General features: G+C 38.3%; 3 protein-coding genes, 1 long non-coding RNA gene and 1 pseudogene across 7 annotated transcripts in view; 4 read left to right on the top strand and 1 right to left on the bottom strand.

Moving 5' to 3' along the window:
- The window catches only part of LOC145212503 (uncharacterized), a 130,574-nt gene that overhangs the window by 96,832 nt on the left and 11,015 nt on the right, over window positions 1–22,727 (bottom strand). The gene's annotated exons all lie outside the window — the stretch shown is intronic.
- Window positions 2,223–6,284, top strand: LOC145214836 (uncharacterized). Of its 3 annotated transcripts, none has more exons than XR_013857138.1 (2): window positions 2,223–3,058; window positions 6,169–6,284. It is a non-coding gene; the product is annotated as an uncharacterized LOC145214836 (long non-coding RNA). The 3 variants fall into 3 exon arrangements; XR_013857139.1 differs by lacking the exon at window positions 6,169–6,284 and adding an exon at window positions 5,643–5,806; XR_013857137.1 differs by lacking the exon at window positions 6,169–6,284 and adding an exon at window positions 5,325–5,610.
- On the top strand, window positions 3,176–5,331 carry LOC145214835 (uncharacterized). Its single transcript, XM_080083441.1, has one exon. It carries the CDS (start codon window positions 3,402–3,404, stop codon window positions 4,338–4,340), a length of 939 nt encoding a protein of 312 aa, XP_079939567.1. The 5' UTR covers window positions 3,176–3,401; the 3' UTR covers window positions 4,341–5,331.
- Window positions 12,423–14,185, top strand: LOC145215386 (uncharacterized). The gene is made up of 4 exons (XM_080084079.1): window positions 12,423–12,632; window positions 12,700–12,821; window positions 12,911–13,579; window positions 13,715–14,185. Exons 1-4 carry the CDS (start codon window positions 12,554–12,556, stop codon window positions 14,183–14,185), a joined length of 1,341 nt encoding a protein of 446 aa, XP_079940205.1. The 5' UTR covers window positions 12,423–12,553.
- LOC145213951 (uncharacterized) lies at window positions 16,304–18,491 on the top strand (annotated as a pseudogene).

The raw sequence follows: 22,727 nt of genomic DNA, 5'->3' as shown, positions 1-22,727 counted from the left end.
TAATCTCATACAAACACACATTTACATTGTTGGGGGCGGTCGTTAAGGTTGAGAACATGGCCAGTCAAGATTGTAGACTAAGACCAGTGTGTTTACAGTGTCCAGTGCATATTCAGTGTGTTTTAATAAACAAAAATGCAAAAGCTTATATAGCGCAAAACACGTGGTACCAAATTAACAAAGGACACTTAATCACATTGGCAGGCACACCGCTGTTTCCTGACTCAATTATGATTTATACAATAACAAAGACAAAGGAAATTTGTGACGGCCTAATCCCCGACACACAATCCCGAACAACCATTGGGTTTAGAACGCTCAGAAATATGCGGCAGTTTAATGACTATGACATTAGGCAATTTTAGAAGTTTATAATGTTAAATCTAATGCTTTTGGATGTCAGCCACTACAGCATCCTTATTGTTCACAAACTGATGTGTCAGTATATACATTATAATAATCCAAGGGCATCCACTACAACTTACTTCTGTTTCTCACAACAAGGTTTCTCACAAACAAGATGTCTCCTTCAGATGGTAATCACAAATTATGACTTTTCAAGTTGAAATCATCTTTAAATTAACTTATCTCTTTTCCTAACAAAAATAATATTTAATGTAGACAGGGAAGAATTATGAAGTAAATCATGCTGTGAAAGTGTGGTGTCATGATATGCTTTGATAGCGACCCGAGAAAAAGAAAAATACTTACCTCAATCCACAGCGCACATTGTGTGCAGTTTGTCTATGACATCACAAGGACACAATAGTACTTGTGCTGACATCACAATTCCAATAATCAATCATGCGATTTATTATTTATGTTTATTTTTTTGCAATGGTTTAAAACTTCAGTTGTGAATTTCTCAGTGCCTGTAAAACAAATAATTATTAGCTGCGCACTTTCACATAAAAGTACTGTATCCTTTTTAAACATTTCCACTCAGCAAGATTCCAACAAGAAAAAACGGATGAGGGAACCGTACCCGATCACCGGTTCGTAAAACAGCAGCTGAGATGTTGATAACACTCCGCGTATCTGATTACAAAAATGTATTTACGTTTATTTGTATGAAAAAGGCTCAATCTTGAACTGACAAAGCCTATATATGCAAACGAATCATCTTCGAGTTTTAATTTACAACAAACAAAACAGCAGTGATGGGGAGACTCAAATCACCTTTTTTAAAGACTTGACTTGACTCGAGTCTCAGTTGTGAAAAGACTCGACTTGACTTGGACTCGTCTTAGTAGTGACTCGGACTCGGACTCTTTGTTTCACCAACAAAACGGAAATTTCTTTTAATTAATAACGTGTTCAGTTGGCTTCAAGCAAACAATAGCAGCAATTTACTGTGCTATGCAAAGTTATTTTTGCTTAATTTTAACGTAACAAAGTCGCTGCTACATGCACAAACTTTTTTACGCTGGCATTAAGCGTTTTAGTACTTATTGCTTGGGTTAAGATAATCGAATGCAGTACGCGCAAGGGAAAGTACTCGATTTTATAAGCGCTTATATTACTAAACCAACGCTCCTGCGCATGCAGTAAAATGTGAATTTTTGGTTTTAAAAAACTCCTTTGAACTTTGAAGATTGACGATCTTTTCCACGCTGTTTAATGATTGTCAATTAACGTGTTTCATTAAAGTTGACCCTAAGAAAGGGACGTTGATGGGATATGTTTACTGTAATGAAGCGGTATCCATTTTTAATGTAAAAAAGTCGCGATAAACCATTCAAATAGATTAACTATCTAAACTTTTAACCTTTTCTTGCAAAAACTTTTTAGGACTTGCCTTGACTCGAACCGCTACTGACTTGACTTGACTTGAGACTCGACTGAGAGGACTCGTTACCCAACCCTGTTACCCAAAAACAGCGACAAAGAGCATAGATACTACATAGATGTGGTATCTATGCAAAGAACCCCAACTTAACCCTCTTCGATAAACTCGAAAATCTCGTATTTTAAACCTATCTTAAAGTTTATCTAATACTCTCCTTTTATGAAACACTTTTGTTACTTAAGGAATCTCCCGCAGATATAATTAAAAAAGGCAACAGAATTGCTTGTTATCAGTTGAATATTCAGACTATTTCATACAAACAGGTAAAAAGCATAAATCATCAACACCAACACTTAAACCATATAGCTCACCGACCAAAAACTTCTCTAAACAGCAGTTAATACAAACTAATTAATCTATGTGGCATTGTAGCAGACCAATTACATAAAATGCTATATTTCACACGAATTGCACGTTATACTTTTGCACGCTGCATTAGAGCAGTGTTTGCAGCCATTATAAAGAACAAACGCAAATAGTCCACAAAACGCACATTTCACATGGTTTTCAGGTACATGTTTTGCTTGTATCGGTGAGGTCATATTCTATTTTTAGACATTTTGCCTTGTATTTCGCAGTTATACATGTCCGGTCTCACTGACGTCTATGTTCCTGTTTTCGAGTATATTCTTAACACATAAAAAAGGCAAATGTGGACTTTGCCCAGTTAAAAGTAACATTAACAAACGTATTTATGTACAAGAGAAGAAGGTTACTGTTGCATTGTGGGACTATAAAAAGCGCTGTTTTCCGCCATGAAATCAGAAAGGTTTTGGAATTGTGAAACGATAAATATTGTGTAACTACTTAGAATATAATTGGGAAGAGATAATCTTGCATTATGTTTCAACTGATTTAAATATAGGATGTCTCAAATTAACGTTGCTGCAGTTCGAGTCAAGAAGACAGCGTCCAACAAGTTAAAGCAGACAGAACGAGGATCCATCAATAACCGAGGCAATAACATTGGTATTTCTTGTAGCGTTTGGAGTAAATATAGACGCCATCGAGGTAAATGCTACAAACTGGTGCCCCGAGTGAGGAGAACGACTTCTGTGAAATGAAAAGGTACGTGTTTTGGAGCGAACTTGCCCAGAGATTTTCCACTTCAAGCAGACGTCTTAGAATTCTCACCGGAACCCGCTGCACCAACCGTTGCTGTTTCGAGATCTACAGGATTAACGTCTTCGAACCCAGGAATTCACCAGAGTAAGTGTACTGATTTTACGCTTGGCATCCCTTATATCTTAGGGTGCATGTTAAATTGTTTTCACGTGCCTTGTCCAGGCCATTTTCATTTCATGTTCAAACTGTGCCAAGTCTGGCATATATTTTGTTTAACAGTGTACCTGATATATTGTTTCGCTGACTTAGGTAATTCAATAGGGACACATTTTTCTTCCTACGCGTTCATTAAACTAGCACACTGACAAACATAATACGCTCAGCCACATTTGGTTGTCCCGATAAAGGCAAACAAACGATAACGTCTACCTCTGAAACTAAAATAGACACTGGACCAGCTTTTAACACGAGAAGCAAACGCCGCATTATGTCAATCACTAATCCGTCTGTCACAGAGCCGAGCACAGACAATGCTTCACAAACCATAGCCACATCCGCCGTGATAAACGATTCTATCGAGGGCCCCCAACTTAGCAATGAACCAACGACGTCTCACGTCGATAATCCTGTCCAGCCAACTCCATCCAAATTTTTGCAAGATTTAATACCACCAGGCAATTTAAACGCGTCATTCCCCCCAAACTTAGTACAACAACAATTAAATACCATGAGGCTCTCAGTATTAAAAGTGCCACCTATGTGGTCTTCCCAGAACAATATTACTACCTACTTTAAGGTCCTGGACATTTTTTTCTCAGCAAATAAAGTCATAGATGAAAATGCACGCTATTCATTATTAATTACAAACCTAACCGAGCAACAAACCAATCAATTTCAAACCGCAGTAACGCAATCGTTTGACTCAACAACTCCTTATACGACATTAAAACAACTCATGATTGAGCAAATTAATAGCACCAAAAGTTCTTGGATAACAGCACTCAATGACGTCACATTCTCGCCTAACGAATCAGCGTTTCAACTCCTACAAAAGCTTTTATCCATGTGCCCAAGAAAGGCAGAAGCCGACCCCACTATGCGAGAGGTAGTAGAAAACAAATTTCTTTCCTTGCTACCCTATGCTGTTCGCCCACTTATACGAGCCACGCAATTTAAAACTTTAGAGGAAATGGCAAAATTTTATGACCGCTACGCAAAAGATGTAACACAAGCGCCCTTACAAACAAGAAAATCCTTAGAAATTGCACAACTTCAGGCAAAAATGGACGAACTTCTTATGTTTATGTCACGTCAGAAACAACCATCCTACCCGAATAACCCAAACAATCAACAACGCGGTTTTTCTTATGGTCAATCACAGCGTTATAACTATCCACAACGCAACTCTTACCAACGGCAACCATAGAATTATAGACCCCCTTACAAGCCAAATAATCAACAATTCGCATGTAACAAACAACGATGTGACAATCCCAGACAGAATAATGAATCCGACAGCGTTCCCACTGATACAAGGCCAGTATATGAACGCAACCCCCAATTTATAGAACAATAATAATCAAACCAACAACATACGAATCCCACCATCCGCCCTTACCATCGAAGATTTAAAGACAACGCCTTGACGTGTTTTGGGCCTCCATGCCCCCGCTATACATCAAATTTACAAGTTGCCCGCCCAAATTTCAGCAGTGCTTACAACTAAGCTTCTTTCCCGCCGAACCTGTATATATCATTACATGTCTTATTTCCTGCACCCTGTAGTTGCAGCACCAAGTTTTTTCCACAATATGAATTCTATGTCTACGTGTATACCGTGTTTTCCTGCAACCTAGGCTGCCAAGAGCGCCCCTACGCGCAATTTTTTTTTGCAACACCACCAACTAATTAACTTCCTGATCTCGCAACACCACGTCACGCATCCTATGGCATGTTTTCTGCATAATGAATAAACACTTTGAGCAAATAGCTCTACAAACGATATTTCGAGCAACGAGCTCCATTCACAAATCTACCCAAAATATTTCGAGCAACAAGCTACACACGTTACTACAATATCTACTATCAAAATATATCGAGCAATGAGCTCAGCAAACGATACTCAATTTTTTTTAGCATGCTAAACAATGCAATTTGCGGATTCCAATGAATCGTAATCCAATCACTGTCTGAATGTAAGACTTCAACCTATTAGACGCATTCGAATATTACTATTGACGTTACTTCTACTTACTCATTTTTAACAACATTGTCGACACTTTTAATGACGAACTACGTCATCAACTATCTGACTTATTATTTCTCGATTGCAAACATCAACAAGCCTTGGCTTTGCTCTTGCGTGCTAACAAGGATTTAACGCCGAGCGTAACCCTTATATACTTATTAGGAAAACAGAGATCGGCTGTAACCCTTTGGAGACGTTCTCACGGAAACAGCTTGCACCACTAAACAAATGTGCTGAAAAAGATCTCTGGCCATGAAGAATACTAACCCTTAAGCGACACGTCCTCTATTTGTCAAATGTAACGCTGGCCAGGTTACCGACATAGAAGCGTATCAACTTTATGGCCAACATAATGTTTTCAATACTATCTATTATTCTATTATTACTATCTATTTATCAACTATACTTCTACACCATTGTGCAACATTTCGCACCAATTTTACTACTTTTGCAAATCTTTAGCCTATGTTCTTTTTGCAGTGCCACTCGGCACATTTTGCCGGACACGTCATCAGACACGTGACGGTACTGAGGCAGATGCATTGACGAAGATCAACAGGAAGCAATCCGCCGACAATCAGCTAGCCTTTCATACGGCTTTTACGCAGTTAGTCGGTGCTTTAATTAGAAAAGAAATAACGCCTACATATACCTTGCTCGCATACGTACTAATACTTAACATAGTCATACACCACCCCTGTTAAGTTTAGCTTCCAAATTATTTAGGAAGAAACAATATATCATTAATGCATGTTACTAACCTTTCTGCATAAAAATTGCAAGAATTTTTGTTTTTGTTTGAATGTACTGTAATGAATTTCTGCCCTTGCCATGCCAAGCGTTTAATCTAAACATGCCTACAAAAACAAAATCAAAATATTAATCCAGAATACGGAATATTGAGGCATTAGTACACTTATCATTATTACATGTTGTTTTTCGCGTATTGTAAAGTTTATTGCATGTAACCATCAAACATAACAAATACCATTTCTCATTTCCTTAGAGAATTCGTTTTCCCCACCCGACAAAGGCACATCTCTAACGCCGACACCGTCTTCATAACATAATCTGAGAACCGCAGAGCTGAAACCCTTATTCGGCAAGAATTATCGTTATTTGTGCCATCATCGTCATTTGTGCCTCGTCTTACCATGCAACCATTCACGCCTTACAATGCAATACTATAATCTAAGAACCGCAGAGCTGATACCCCTATTCGGCAAGAATCTTGTTTTATTTGTGCGATTATCGTCATTAGTCCCACGCCCTACCACGTGCCCCCTTCACCGCCTTACCGTGCTTGTAATGATTTCCATTTTACACGTAATTGTTAATCAACTACAGATGTGTTTTTCATCCAAACACATCAAAGTCCCTTCCGGTAGGGGGTATCTGCAGCAGACCAATTACATAAAATGCTATATTTCACACGAATTGCACGTTATACTTTTGCACGCTGCATTAGAGCAGTGTTTGCAGCCATTATAAAGAACAAACGCAAATAGTCCACAAAACGCACATTTCACATGGTTTTCAGGTACATGTTTTGCTTGTATCGGTGAGGTCATATTCTATTTTTAGACATTTTGCCTTGTATTTCGCAGTTATACATGTCCGGTCTCACTGACGTCTATGTTCCTGTTTTCGAGTATCTTCTTAACACATAAAAAAGGCAAATGTGGACTTTGCCCAGTTAAAAGTAACATTAACAAACGTATTTATGTACAAGAGAAGAAGGTTACTGTTGCATTGTGGGACTATAAAAAGCGCTGTTTTCCGCCATGAAATCAGAAAGGTTTTGGAATTGTGAAACGATAAATATTGTGTAACTACTTAGAATATAATTGGGAAGAGATAATCTTGCATTATGTTTCAACTGATTTAAATATAGGATGTCTCAAATTAACGTTGCTGCAGTTCGAGTCAAGAAGACAGCGTCCAACAAGTTAAAGCAGACAGAACGAGGATCCATCAATAACCGAGGCAATAACATTGGTATTTCTTGTAGCGTTTGGAGTGAATATAGACGCCATCGAGGTAAACGCTACAGCATTTACACAAAACGCGACCGGAGCAAAGAACGCGTGTAGAGGTAGAAATTGCAGGCTCCAAAGTTGGAAGTACGTGGTCAATTTTATCTCATAGCTTTGTGTCATCAAAAAACTTAAGTTTGTTTACGACACTGGGACGCTGCAGTCAGGGCAGACTGACTGTAAAAAATGTTTTATATGTATCTGAGATGTAAAGAGTCTGTTTTGTTTTTTAATTCCTGTTCGACTCCTGCTCCGGCTGATCTGATTAACGCAAACTCCGGCAATTTTTTTCAAACTGCGGCTTGTGTAGACCTCTGTTGTCTGTACGCCTTTACAATACTGTGCAGCTACAGGGCGTTTAGCACCATATTATGTTATGGAGACCATAACGTTTTAACGTTGCGCAGCTATTTTGGGCTTGGTGATTTTTTTAGTGGAATTGTCTCGCTACGTGTTCTTTCACCAAGCAAAATAAACACAACTCAGGGTACTTTACTAGTTACTATATCCAGTATGTGATATGTTTTCTATAGCTTGTACCTTAACAGTTGTCATTGCGGGAAATCCCCAGCAAGCAACGTGCATCAGAGCTGGAAATGTATAAAAGTGCAAAGCAAACATTGAAATTTCTTCATAATTATTTGTATTAGAAGTAATTTTTAGAAGATTTGGCGAATTTTATGAAAGCTTGGGAAAATTTGGATCGTAAGATTGATTGTTAAACCGACGCCAGCCTGATTAGCCAAACAATAATCATCTGTTTTAATTTTTTCGGCGTTGACATCTTTTAGCTCAAATTCGCAAAAGCATAAAGAACTGGGATGGGACTGGAACCCTCAACCTTAAGATTGTAAAGCCACATGCTTGATTTTTTGTGAAACTTTGCTGAAACGGATTTGTGAAAAAAAATAAGCATTATTACTTGTAAAATATAGTTGTCACAAATATTCTAGACCGCCCTATGACAATATCCCACGTTCCAATTACAACGCATCACGGACAATTTCTATACGTCTATAGAGCAGTGGTTCCCAAACTTTTTCATATTTTTTTCAAAACGGTCCCTTTGCCATTATTTCGAGGGCTCGCGGTCCTTAAGCCTAAATGTGTATTTCATAAAAACAAAAGTTGATTGCAGGATTTTAGCCAGTTATGCAAAATTGCGCACAAAATCATTCAAAGACAGCATGTGACATCACAAACAGGACAAAAACATTACGATTGTACGCGTACAATTGCATTTTTGATAGTTGTCATTCAATAAAGGCCATTGTTTAGCATTAGAGACAGGCGATTATCAATTCTACCTTGATTTTCAACTTATTTAGTGGCACAAACTGACGGCAAATAAGATTATAGAATTACTTGAACCGCTTCGCGGTCCCCTCAAAATTGCCTCACGGACCCCTAAGGGACCGCGGACCCCAGTTTGAGAACCGCTGGTCTAGAGTCTATCGTTGCAGGCGCTATTGTGTTGTTGTTACAGCGTGCCAGTTTTTATCGTGTCGCCATTCCCCGTTGCAGTGTTCATTGTTTTATCTGAAGGAAATGGTCACAGCGAATTAACGCCCGTTCATTGTAATGCAGGACATATAAGCGCCCCAATCTAACGATTTAAAATATGACATAATATAACAGAGAAGAAGATAGAGATAACTGCGAAGTAGTGCTGGATGGTTGTTTTTGTTGTGGTTGGACGTGAATAAATGTAAAAGAAGAGGTTTGCTGCCGATCAGAGTACACGAGCGTTAGCTGTTAAAAGAACTTCCATAGTCAGTCCTAATCTTTTGCGTAACCGTGAAAACGGGAGCGTGACATCTGAGGGCTCGTCCGGGATCTGACTCAAAAACGCGAAGTTAAACACTAACCCCACACTAGAAAAAATGTTGGCCTATTTTAGGCCAAAGTGGCTTGCTTTAAGTCATTTTGGCCTAAAATAAGCCAAAAAAAGGAACTGGCTTTATGCGAGCCATAAAAATGGCTTATTTTAGTTATGGCCAAATTTAAGGCAGTTAATTGACTATTAACTAGAAGTTCTGGCTTAAATATTAATGAATCAATTCAGTTGGCTTAAAAATGGTCACATATAAACAAGCCAGCAAGTTATAAGTCAAAAGTGGCTTGTTTTGGAAATCACAAATGCAATGATTTTTGGTTGGCTGTTAACAAGCTCCCAAAAAAACATAAATCCAGCCGACTTATAATGGCATAAGGCAATAGTTTACTTAAATAAAACAATCAACCACAAGACTGTAACTTTTTGAGCAAGTTACTCCAAAAGGCAACTTGTAATTAAAGTTAGCATACTATAGAAAAACAACTGTCTGCACATATCAACGAAAATATACCGGTAACATGTATTATAACTGCATATATGCTCATAATTGTGTGTAAAACACAGACCAATGCAATCGGAGATGATATACTCATAGTAATGCACTTATGTCCTGCTTTATAATTGCATGGTAAATTCCTTTACAACAATACACAGAAAATGGATGAAAAAATAGAAGATCAGTTGATGCATATATTCCAATTGCAGTTGTATTTTTTACATCAACTACATAAGTATCGGTCAGACTATTAAATCCAGTAGTAACCAGCTCTCTTACCAAAAAATAAATTGAATCAGATGAAACTATCTTTCTTATTTCACCAAATAATGGTAAGTTATTGCAGCATTTTAAAACAACAAAACTTCCTTTTTTGTAAACAACTCCATTTAACTTTAGCCAGGAAACAAAAAAATATTGAGCACAGTTTGTGGTTAACAATTGCAGCTCGACTTCGAAAAAGTCATCCAGCGAAATGATTCGCTTTGGTCCTAAAAGCATTTGATCACTGAACAATGGTTGGGCTTTATCCATGACAGACATACAAAAGTGCCATTGGTGTCTTCTACACAGTAGTTGACAAATATTTTTGAAGCTTGCAACACTGCACAGTTGTTTAAAATACGAGTGTTTTGCCTCAAACCTCATTGACCAGCAGAGTACAGGAGGACCAAGATTTTTTATGTTTGCAGGGATATGCAGTAGATAATGTTGCTTTGGAATCATAGAAACATCTTTAAAAACTTTTTTAAAGAGGTGCAAGTACAAACAAATAATTTGTTGAAGGTGATCCATATCATCAGGGTTAATAACTGTTGAAGCGACAACACCAGTAATTTGCAAAAGTAAAGAAAAGCATACCCAAGGTTCATCATGCAAATCAATAAATTCTCCAATAAGAAGAGGTAAAATTCTTGCAAGCAGCCACATTTGGGAAGCAGATTGGCGAAGAGTTGCAGTTAAATGGTTTTGGCGGATCGCACTAGGCTTGTTTGGAGTATCATAAATGTCATAGGGAAAATTCTGAATTCTTTCATTTAGCATGGGCAGGGTAAAGGCATTTGTTGCTAAGTAATGCAGAAGAAGGTGCTTAACAGTAAAAGGGAGACAACCCTCAAGAAGGATATGCATAACATCCTGGGGAACACAAAGAAAGGGGTCAAAGTGTGGAAGTGCATAAAACTGAGAAAATCTGTTTATGCCATATTTGACTGATGCAGATTTGTTTTGATCAACTTCAGCACATTGTTTCAAATGCTCATTTTTGGACCGTAGTACACAGTCTTTTTCCACAAACACATTTTGCAAGTCATGGTACTCAGCCATGCAGTTTCGACATTTTTTTCTAGAAAAGCCAACACCCTCTTTGAAACCCAAAAGCTGATGTGCAGCAAGTGTATCAGCCACCAGATATGCTAGTGATCCTTTTATGTTAACAGTGGAAGAGCCATTTTGAAAACTAAATCCATCACAAGACAATTCTTTCATTTCATCAAAAAACTGTTTCAGAACAGTGTCATATCCCACTTCAAGAATATCAACTACTTTTGCCGTTCCAAGAAGGTATATGTTATTTAATCTTGATCGATATTGGGGTGGAATGTTGGCAAATGAAATGTAAAAAAACCTATTTTGTTTTCAATAGTTTTGCTGCCAAGGGGATTACTTAGCTGAGCATCATCATAATAGAGGATAACTTGCAGAGCATGTGGTATGGCTGAAAATATTGAATGAGTTTGACACACTTTACCATCCTTAAAATCAGTTAAAGGGGATTTTGGGCAATTAGATTGTGACAATACATCATAAAAATTTGTGTGCTGCAATAACACTTGTACAGTCTTTTTTACTGAAACATAATAAAACTTCATCGGCTTGTTTTGTAAATGCCTGTTTTGATGCAGGCCTGTAAATTTTAACCGGACACCAAGGTTTATCTCAGTGGGATAAACAATAGGAAATACTGATGACATGTACTTTTCTCTCTGAAAAGATGTTTGTAGATCTTGAAACGCATTTAGGCAAGGGCAGAAGTCTTCAGAAATTGTCTGTTGCATTTCTGCCGAAAGTGAGCTGGTGATGGTGATTTGCATCTCTTTTAAGAACCTCATCAGTTCATTTGCCAAGTTGTCTATGCACTTCTATAAAAGAGCAAAATTATATTAATCTAATATTGTAATATTTTTAAATACCATGCTCTTAATTCTGTCAATTTATTCTTTTCTTTAAACCCCAACAAAAATATTGCAGCATTTAATTTCCAGTTTGTTTTTGTTTCTACATCCACATATGGTTCTAAATCAATGTTGCTACTGCTGCAACAAGTTTCTTCACTAGAAGAATTGTTAAGGTCTTCATTTTCACTCTAGACAGCTAACATAGAAAAAGAATGGTTGCGCTCACAATGTAGTTTGTAGCCAGCCAGCGTTTTAAACAAAATCGGACATCCACCAACTTGGCATAAAATTGAATTTCGACGAAACTGGGCAACCTTGTGCTGCGACAAATGATGGAAAAAAGTTCTTAAATCACTGAACTGACATCCTTCACATACCGGACAATCGAAAGGCATTTTTCAAATTTTAGGATGGGAGAGTTGCACAAGCCCGAAACGTGGCAGACCACAATCGAAATAAGAACACGTACTTTTGCCGTCCAGTGAAGCAGTCATAGGAAACCTTGTTGTTCAGAATCAAAGTTACCTAATATACATAGTTTTGGGGTAATTTAGCTTTTTAACCAACTTCAAACACATTGTTAATTTTAAGATCTAAATAGAAATTGGTTGTTCTTGAAAAAAACAGTTATCACCCTGATGGTCCGGATCAACAGGCTGCACGTATTGCGCAACGTTGCGTCATCTGCCTCGTGTTGAGAGCGGATTTCACGAAACGTGGTGTTTGTGACCTGAAAGTTTGTGGTTTGGGTAGTATTTCGACTGCTGGAGTATTGCTAACTCTTACTTGTATGTTATACCAGAACAAAATAAGTAAATCAGAAAAGTGTGTTACAAATATCAGAAATGTCATTGGCTACCAACGAGTTGTTATCCAAAGCTGAGAATTTTGGTTTTAGTGAAGAGTGTTTGCGCCAACTAAAAGGTAATTTATATGTACTTTTTTTGTTCAAATTCAAGTTTGTTCGTCAACTTGTTTTTACTATTTATAGATAGTGGAATAACTCTACAGGACCTACCTTTAACTGACGAAGAGATTAAAGTAGAGTTTGCAAAGGCAAGCTTCAGTTCAAGGAGGCAAATAAAAGTGTTTTTTAACTCGTTGCAAGAACCGGTAAGTGTGTAAATTGTACAATTATTACTAACTCTGTACTATTTTTTATTTTATTTTTATTGTAGTGAAAGCAAATGTATTCTTTTTAGGATGAAGTGGAAAGTTCAGACCAGGCTTCAGATAGTTTTTTCAATGAAAGCTTTTACTCACACTCATCAGACTCGACTTTTCCACTTAGTGATGAAGATCATTTTATTAACCAAACTAATGACAAAAAACAAGCATCTTTTAGTCCACGAGGCAGAAAAAGGAAAAGGCATTATGAAAAGTATTTTTCAAAAAAAAGTGTGAATAGCAATAACCCCAAGGACAGTGCAAGTGAACCTTATTCATATCCCAAGGAAATTCCTCATCCATTCCCATTAAAGGAAGAATTTTCATCATATTTGAAAAAAGTGTCTAAGGAGGACTTTGCCAAAAATTATTCAGCATATTGTGCTGTGATAAGAAATATTTATGAAGTAATTAACTGCAGAATTGGAAGACCGACCCAGACCGAACGCACTGTGATTGCTATTGGCCTCTGCAAGGAATACCCCCTGTTGACTTGTGATAATGACCAAGCCCCACATGCAGCTTTGTCAACAGCAATAAGAAAGAGGGCCAACAATGTTTCTCAATACATAAAAAAAACATTAAATTCACAAAGTTTGCCAGGAACTTCAACACCAGAGAAAGTTAATATAGAAAAGTATCTGCAAGATCACACCATTCAGCAGTTTTTTAACAACTACCCGATATTTCAAAATTACAAAAAGGTAGAAAGCAATGTTAGTTTTACTTTTATTGCATGGGCCAAGAAAGTTGAGTAAAAATATAAATTTGTAACACAAAAAGTTATTTTATGTGGTGTTATTGATATTTTAAATCCTAAAAAAACAATGTTTTGACAGTGCATTGAAGTGTTTGTTGAAAAAAACAAACTACATGCTGACGATTGGAAAAAACGTCTTGACCACCTTCTTAACAAGTTTAAGGCTCAATCAAAAATTCACCCCCTACATGACTTTGAAGCCTTTTACTTGATGTTGACAGAAGTTTTCTCAAAAAAAGAGGCCGAGACTATAATTGTACACAGTGAAGTGGGAGACATTAGTGGACGTGCCAAAAACCAACCATATTTGCTGGCCTCTGGAGATGTTACCAAGCCAAATGACATATATGTTGTCATTGAGCAAAAGAAGGTGTTGTGCCTTGCCAGTGCATCTGTAGCAGAGTGTTTTACATGTTTAATAGCCATGTTTTATTTGTTTAATCTTGAATACCCAAGCTCTTGCAAACCCATGTATAATGCATTAGCTGACCACATTGTATTCGGAAAATCCATTCAACATGCAAAATTATCAAAACTTGTATCTGAATAAAGTTAAGTGCCAGTTAATGTTTTTGAGATTTGTGTTTCTTGGCGACCCACAAATGTTTTGTTGATTTGTCAACCCTCACATGTGTTTTTGTATTTTAACTAGGTAACCCACATGTGTTTTTGTATTTTAACTAGGTAACCCACATATGTGTTTTTGTATTTTAACTAGGTAACCCACATATGTGTTTTTTTGACTTGACAACCCACACATGTGTTTTGTATTTTAACTAGGTAACCCACATATGTGTTTTTGTATTTTAGCCTGACGACCGACATATGTGTCTTTGTATTTTGACTTGACAACCCTCACATGTGTTTTTGTATTTTAACTAGGTAACCCACATATGTGTTTTTTTGACTTGACAACCCACACATGTGTTTTGTATTTTGACTTGAAAACCCAAATATGTGTTTTTGTATTTTAGCTTGATGACCGACATATGTGTCTTTGTATTTTGACTTGACAACCCACACATGTGTTTTTGTATTTTGACTTGGCAACCGACACATGTGTTTTGTATTTTGACTTGACAACCCACATATGTGTCTTTGTATTTTGACTTGACAACCCACACATGTGTTTTTGTATTTTAACTAGGTAACCCACATACTTGTATTTTAGCTTGACGACCCACACATGTGTTTTTGTATTTTGACTTGACGACCCACACATGTGTATTTGTATTTTAACTTCTCGTACACATTAAAGTAGAAGTCATTAGTGGCTGTGCCAAAACCAACCGTATTTGCTGGCCTCTGAAAATGTTGTCTTACCTTATCATTAGGCAAAAGAAGGTGTTGTGCCTTGCCAGTGCATCTGTAGCAGAGTGTTTTGCATGTTTAATAGCCATGTTTTATTTGTTTAGTCTTGAATTCCCAAGCTCATGCAAACCCATGTATATACATTAGCTGACCACATAATATTTGCCCAAGGGTGTATGTAAATACCATTTGACCGCCTGCATGACCATAGACCTTCTATGGCTTGACCACTATTCCCAACCTGTATATACTGCAAGACCACTGTGGCCAACTGCCACATTATGTGTTTTTGTATTTTAGCTTGGCAACCCACACATGTGTTTTGTATTTTGACTTGAAAACCCAAATATGTGTTTTTGTATTTTAGCTTGAAACCCACACATGTGTTTTTGGATTTTGACTTGACAACCCACACATGTGTTTTTGTATTTTAACTAGGTAACCCACAAATGTGTTTGTGCATGCAGCCCAACTGCTTTCTTAATAATGACAATTTGCAGTTGACCACTATCCCCAACCTGTATATACTGAAAACAACCCATATAGGTGTTTTTGTATTTTAACTTGGCAACCAACACATGTGTTTTGTATTTTACGTTAAAAACCCACACATGTGTTTTTCTATTTTGACTTGACAACCCACAAATGTGTTTGTGCATGCAGCCCAACTGCTTTCTTAATAATGCTAATTTGCAGTTGTTACTTACCACTTACCAGACATGACCTGCATTTTTGTGATATCTTTGATATTGGCTTGCACAGTGGTAACTGAACCAGTTCTATATTAAAACCAATAATGTATATGGGTTGTGTTACTTGTTTGCTGTTTCATAAGCCTGTGTGTTACCTTTGTAGAATTCCATTACAAAATGCCCTGCCAGCTGTGATCCCTATTTTTCCATTGTACTTGTCTGTGTGCCTGCATACCTCCAGGATAATTACTTAACATTAAGCATTACATCCGACCAGACATTACAACTGTATTTGGCTTTTGGTACAAAGTATGAAGCAAATACTTTAAGCCAAGAGTCATCTACAGTTGTAATGTCTGGTCGGAAGTAATGCCTAATGTTAAGTAATTATCCTGGAGGTATGCAGACACACAGACAAGTACAATGGAAAAATAAGAAACGCTGCAGGTATAGGACGAGTGGTTAGGGATTGTTTTAATGTGACATGAACATAGCCGGCTTGCAGTTAGCCACCGGAAGTAATAAAGGTTATATTTGTAGTAAGCCAGGTGGCTTAAAATAATCCGGCTAGAAACGGGTCGTGGCTTAAACTCGGTATGGCTTATTGCACAGTTTAGCCGGCTTACATGTAAGCCAACAGTTTTTCTAGTGCAGTAAGATCGGCAATGGCGTCTGCAAGCCAATATCTGGATATTGCAAAGCAATTTGGGCTCGCTGGCGAAGAGCTACGCAAGTATGTTGAGGAGCAGGTGAAACAGGACCGTGAGCATGAACGTGAAGAGCGAAGAATTAATCGGGAGGCTGAGCAGAAAAAGACGTGAAGATGAGGCTGAGCAAAGGAAACTTGACGCCGAACGGGAAATCCGCGAGCACGCGCTGGCCATGAAGAAGCTTTAACTGGAAGATAGACGAAGCCGCGAAGAGACCACAAGCACTTCGACAACGTGCAGTAACGCTGGTGCAGGCAAGTGTTATTTGCTGTAGTTTGAGAGATACGCAGAAAATAGCGGATGGGAGAAAAGCCAATGGGCGCCATGGCTTAGCGCACTGCTGACGGGAAAAGCGATGGGGGTCTATTCCCGACTCACTGCAGATGATGACAGGGATTACGAGGTGCTAAAACGTGCGTTGCGGGAACGATATGGTTTGCGCGAGGATGGATACTGCAACAAATTTAACAATGAAACCCAGCAGCAAGGCGAAACGGTTTCGCAGTATTTTGTTAGATTCGACAGCTATTTGGACAGTTGGGTGGAAATGGCCGGTATTGCAAAAACCTGCAAAGGACTCAAAGAACTTTTTCTGCGTGAGAAATTTCACAAAGATAGTTACCGGGAACTGTCTTTGTACATGAGGCAGCACTCAACAAATGATCTGAAAGAATTTGCGGAGACAGCCGACAGATTTCTTGGTCCACTGAAGACAACAATTGGCGGATTTAGTTACGATTCGAGGCGCACTCGAGCTGCTGCTGTGTACTATACAGACTGTGCAAGACCTAAGCAACTGGGCGAAGATTATCACAGGCATAATTCTGGCCCGAGTGACCACAGGTGCTTCAACTGCAATGGACGTGGACATCTTGCGCAGGACTGTCACTTAAGGACAGGGGGATCTGATGCAGAGCCTCGCCACCTCGGACAGAACATAAAGCTTTGTGTGTGCAAATGTAGCCAGAAGTTAAAGCCCACTTTAGGTCAAATAGGTCAAAGAACCGTGGAAACGATTCGAGACACGGGGTGCACATCGGTTATGGTTCGAAGATCTTTGGTAACCGACGATCAGCTGACTGGACAAATACGGTACGTCCAGGGATTCATTGGAGACCCTGAACCCATGCCGACCGCGATGATCACGATCGACACGCCCAATTACTCGGGTACCGTTGAGGCGCTATGTGTGTCAGACCTTAACGTGGAACTTATCATCGGCAACATCGCAGGGGCCAGAGATTGGGAATCACCAGATCCAAACTGGCGCGGCAAGTTCATCAAACCTGGTACAGAGGTCACGCAATCCAAGTCAAGTGAGCAGAATTCTGGGGCAAAGCAACTTCTATCGTCTCAACTTTGCGCTATGGAAGGTGATTTGGAACGTGTCCATTCGACGACAGAAGACAGGGAGCAACTATCATCTAACAAAATTGCTGTAACACCGACCGATGAGAATGCCACCTCTAACTCAGACGCACAGTTAAGTCACCGCTGCAAAGCAGAGCCATTTCGGGTTTCGGAACCGTCTGCGTCCTTTTTTAAGAAGAAAAAAAATCAGGAGAGAGGCAAGAAACGGAAACGTAAGAGATGGAGACGAACGACCCTTCGGAAATGATGATGCAGACTGGACTGATAAGTGTGCACAGACTTTTTATTGTTTTACCTTATACGGTTTGTTTCAACACATTTGTGTAAATTTACGCAAAGTTTTTTTTTTAGTGAAAAATTTCTTCTTAAAAACGGGGTTTGTGTCACAAATGTGCTTGACCGGATAGTTTGCGACCCAGTTCTCAAGTGACGTTATTCCGAAACCACTGGAGGTTTACTGTGCGGGTCAAGCCTTTTTGTTGCGAATGGCCGCTTCACACCACCAATTCTTTTGTTTATGTGTTCAATGTGCCAATTTATCAGGTCGCGCTGTTACGGGGTGCAAGTCACCATTGTTTTATTTGTAGGAAATGGTCACGGAAAGTTAGCGCCTTTTACCCATCATTGTTGCATCGGCATTATAAGAACCCCTCTCTCGATTTAAATAATATAGAATAAGATAGAATAGATACCTGCGAAGTAGTGCTGGATTGTTTGTTTGTCGTTTTGATTACGTGTGGTTGGACGTCTGAATAAATGTAAAAGAAAAGGACTGCTGCCGAAATGTGACAATTTCTTTTTCTTTTATTGTCTGTTTTGTAACATAAATATAACAAAACCACTTTTACTGATCTTAACTATTTCTTTTGAGTTATAATCAATTTATACAATTTTGTTTATCACGATTCAGAAATTCCAATGAAAATTTGATAAATTGGTGACATCTTTGTTTTTGAAGTGAACAAAACAGTTGTTTAGAGTCCAAAAGCAAACTTTTTGGAATGGTAGCAATATCAAGTATTTTGTTTTGCACCAACATTTAAGTTTATTTCATAAAATAGAAGTCACATCACAAGCTTGCATGTACAATGTGAGTATTGTAATATCAAGTATCATTGTATGTCACAAATCATGTTGTTTATTAAAATAAGAAAACAGATCAAAAGGTTTGTAGAACGAACACAACACAGTTTATAATCAAATTCATTTTTGAAGTTCTTTATGTCAATGAATTCACAAACTTTAACTTTGACGTAACTTTAAATATGGAATGAATGACATCCTTTAGTCCTTACAGTTTCTTGTCCTCAATATAGTAGTAAGTTCTCAAACTTGGTCCAAAACCTGGATTTTACACACACAATTTACTTTTTAGAAAATTATGAGCTTGCAATAACAACATATTGTCACCAAACAACTTTTTAAGCACACAAAAGTTAAGTATTACCTTTCTCAGGCCCATATGATAATCATTGTTCCAGATGTGGGACACCTTGTAACAACTCACCCCACCAGCATGGTGCAACTTAAACCAATCTGGACTTAAAATTAGCTAAAGTTTGCAACTTTATTCTTTCACAAGGTACTAACATATTACTATCACTGGACAAAAAAACTTGCATCATAGAATTTATGAAATTGTGTGCTTTAGCAGAGTAGATTTAGCTTAAGTCCAAAAATTTACTTTAGACACCTCAAAATAGCAAACTTCAAGAAGTCAGCGAATACCGGCATAAATTTAACCAAATTATTGTTTGCAGCAAATATATAGTGCAGAAAAGTAAGGAAAATATTTAGTAAAATTGCAGTTGGTTTTCCAGTATTTTGGCAACGCTTAATTGGCATAGCAACCGACATCGCAAAAATGGAGGAATATTAGGCTTCCTTAACTTTTTTCACACTTTAAATTACAAAAAAACTCGATGTAAGGAATAAAATTGCCTACCACAGTAATAAATAAAGAAACAGTAAAGACCATGGCAGCAAAAGTTTAGATTGCTGAATTCGAATGTAGCATTTTGTTAAATTGGGGGGACCGAGGTGATTTTAGATTGTGATAAAACAATAACACAGGGGTTAACAAGGCACAGACCCAGCAGAATTAACAACAACGTAATGTGGGCAATTTATAAAAGGGTGGCCGGTCGGACCCGTGGGCCGTACGTTGCCGTCCCCTGCCTTAAACCTAATTACTAACAACAGAATCGTGGCCAAAATTGCTGGTTCGGCATTTTGTTGTATCGGCACGTTTTGTACGTTGTAAGAGACGAACAGCAAACGTCAAATCAAGCCGGAGAGATTGTGATGCAATGGCTGTGTTATTGTTCGCGAATAATCAATTTGATCTGTTGATGGTTATGCAACAAATGACTAATGCAATCACATGTCACGAAATCACTATTCAAACTAAATACGATTGCAGTGTACCTTTAAGATCCCGACCAAATCATTCACAAAATTATTTCGATTAAAGAATTTTTTTTGTTAATGTTGGGCACAAAACATCATTATAAGAATAACAGAGGGGGGAATTCGGACTTGGTGACTTACTTTAGTGGGAAACCACACCAAACAGGTTAAGAACCACTGGTTTAAACGATGAACTATTCTGCCTTCCCTTTAGTCCCTATGAGCCGTTAGGGTTTCTGCGGTATTTCGGTTGCCGCTTCTCCGCGGAATGCCTGGGCGCTTGCCCGAACCTCATTATAGTCGCGATGCTAAACTCGTTTCCCTTATTTTTTACATCCTTTTTCTCGTTAAGTGTTTATTTTGTACATTTGTCTCGTGTTGGCTATCCGCCGGAGCGGGCAGGTCGACTGTAGTTGTTGTGGGGTAAATGATATATACATAGATGATATATACATAGATGATATATACATAGATGATATATACATAGATGATATATACATAGATGATACATAAGCAGATGATATATACATAGATGATATATACATAGATGATATATACATAGATGATACATAAGCAGATGATATATACATATACCTATTTTTCGCCGACCTGCGTCGCAAAGTTTAAGTCCCAGCGGTTCAAGTTAAATTGAGACACTTGGTCATTTCTCGAGGCTTATCTAAACTGACCCAGGTTAGCCTTTTCTTTAGCTCCTGCCTATCCAAACGTTAACGTAAAAAATAAGATGGAAAAGGATTGGAAAACAACTGATTGTGAATCGAAATTTGTTGGTTGTTGATTCACAATCGTTACATCAAAACTTGTGGATTTACTTGGTAACATTAAAGAAGCAGTTTGTGTGAAAGAGTTTTGGTAAAAAACTTCGAAATACGTTTTTGTTTGTTCGCAGAAAATAAAAGAAAATATTCAGTAAAAAATTATTTGATTTTACAATCGCTTCAACAAACCAAAAACGTAAAACTGTGATAATTTACAACTTTAGTTGTTTCACCAGCATTTTGCAAACATTGTAATAATATGCAGATTATTATTCAACTATCACAGACTTAAATAGGATTGTCGTTGTTTAGGTATTGTGGGAAACAAATTCGTTTTGCAAAAAAATTGTTTTGTTAAAGTTTTTGTGGAAGTTGTTTTCAGTCAGAGTCGTAAGTCGGATCGGTTCCAGTATTTGCAGAACCTCTGCGTTAAAAGTTTGACAATTTGAATTCCACCGTCCACGGTCTGGTGGCTTCAACCCGCCGCTTTATGGGCACGAATGCGATAAAGCTTTTTGTTCTGGTGTTGTGAGAAGGTCGAATGTTGAACGTCAGTTGCGTTGTTAGGCCAAGCTTAGTTTGACAAGTCACCTCTAGTTGCGCTGTAATTCAGAAACAGTTTAAAAGCTGTTTTGCGTTTCCGTACTGTGTTGGTTTCACGCACGGATGTTTGTCGCAGGTTAAAACTTGGAGCCATTTTTACCATCAAGGCGCCCCTTCGTACCGACTGCTGTTAAGCTATTCAGCGACAGCAACGGCTCAGACGGAACCGACTGGATGACAGCCCAATGGAAGAGGGATGTGGAAAGAGTAGCATCCCTCTTTATTGCTACTGCCTCGACCCATAGAACAAACCATCAGGATTCGGTCTTCCTCGGCGGGCCTGGACCCGCCTGAATAGGCTGAGAACAGCGACTATCGTATCGGTGTCCGACATATCGTCTACAAAGTGAAAAGATTAACGAGCTTTTTCTTGTGGTCAAACTCCAAGGTACAGCGTTTACAATTCTACGGCTAGCACAAGGATAAAAATGTTTCTACAAACATGCTCTAATTTAAGTCACAGTACTTTAGGCCTATTAAAGGCGCCATACCAAATCAGCCGGTCATCAAGCATTCACTGCCACATGGCAAGGCGTGAGCTAGAAAAAATCTAGCCTGCGGTGGGATTCAAACCCACGACAGGAGTCTATCCGGGAATCGCGCTCTACCAAGAGCTACGCAGGCTCAGTGGAGAATCCGCCGAAAGTCGAATCACAAGCACCGTTGCCTGCCTCGTATGCTGCACATGTCAGCTTCGTAGTAGGGAATTGCCAGATTGACCAGTATCAGTTAAGATAAACATAAATTCATTACTGGGATCAGCCCTGTAGCGTCTATGCAGACCAGCGATCACGACACACTCATATGTAAATCACAGTACTCCAGGTCTATTGATGGCGTTATACCGAATCAGCCGGCCACCAAGCATTCACCACCACATGGTTTAGTTACGGCAGCAATCATTACTTAACAGAGACGTTCACGGTTACCAAAGTTTAATAGGAACAGTCACATTTACCACACGTTAAACGTTATTATTTGCCAAAATATGTGACTGCTTTCATACGTTGATGACAGCCACAAAGGTTTGGACGAATTGCCTATTTGGCAAATATTTTTTGCTTCTGTGCACAAAAACTGAAAATGAAGGAATTCAATTTAAAGAGAAACATGAAGTTTTATTTTATATTCCATATTTTCATTGTAGTTGGAGGCGAAGGCTTTAAGTTGCTGATTTGTCCTTTTGTTACTTTTGTTTGCAAAGAAGCAGTTACAAT

Source organism: Phallusia mammillata, chromosome 2 (genome assembly GCF_965637545.1).
Source record: "Phallusia mammillata chromosome 2, kaPhaMamm4.hap1.1, whole genome shotgun sequence".
NCBI classification, from domain to species: domain Eukaryota; kingdom Metazoa; phylum Chordata; class Ascidiacea; order Phlebobranchia; family Ascidiidae; genus Phallusia; species Phallusia mammillata.
This window is presented reverse-complemented; position numbering and strand designations above follow the sequence as displayed.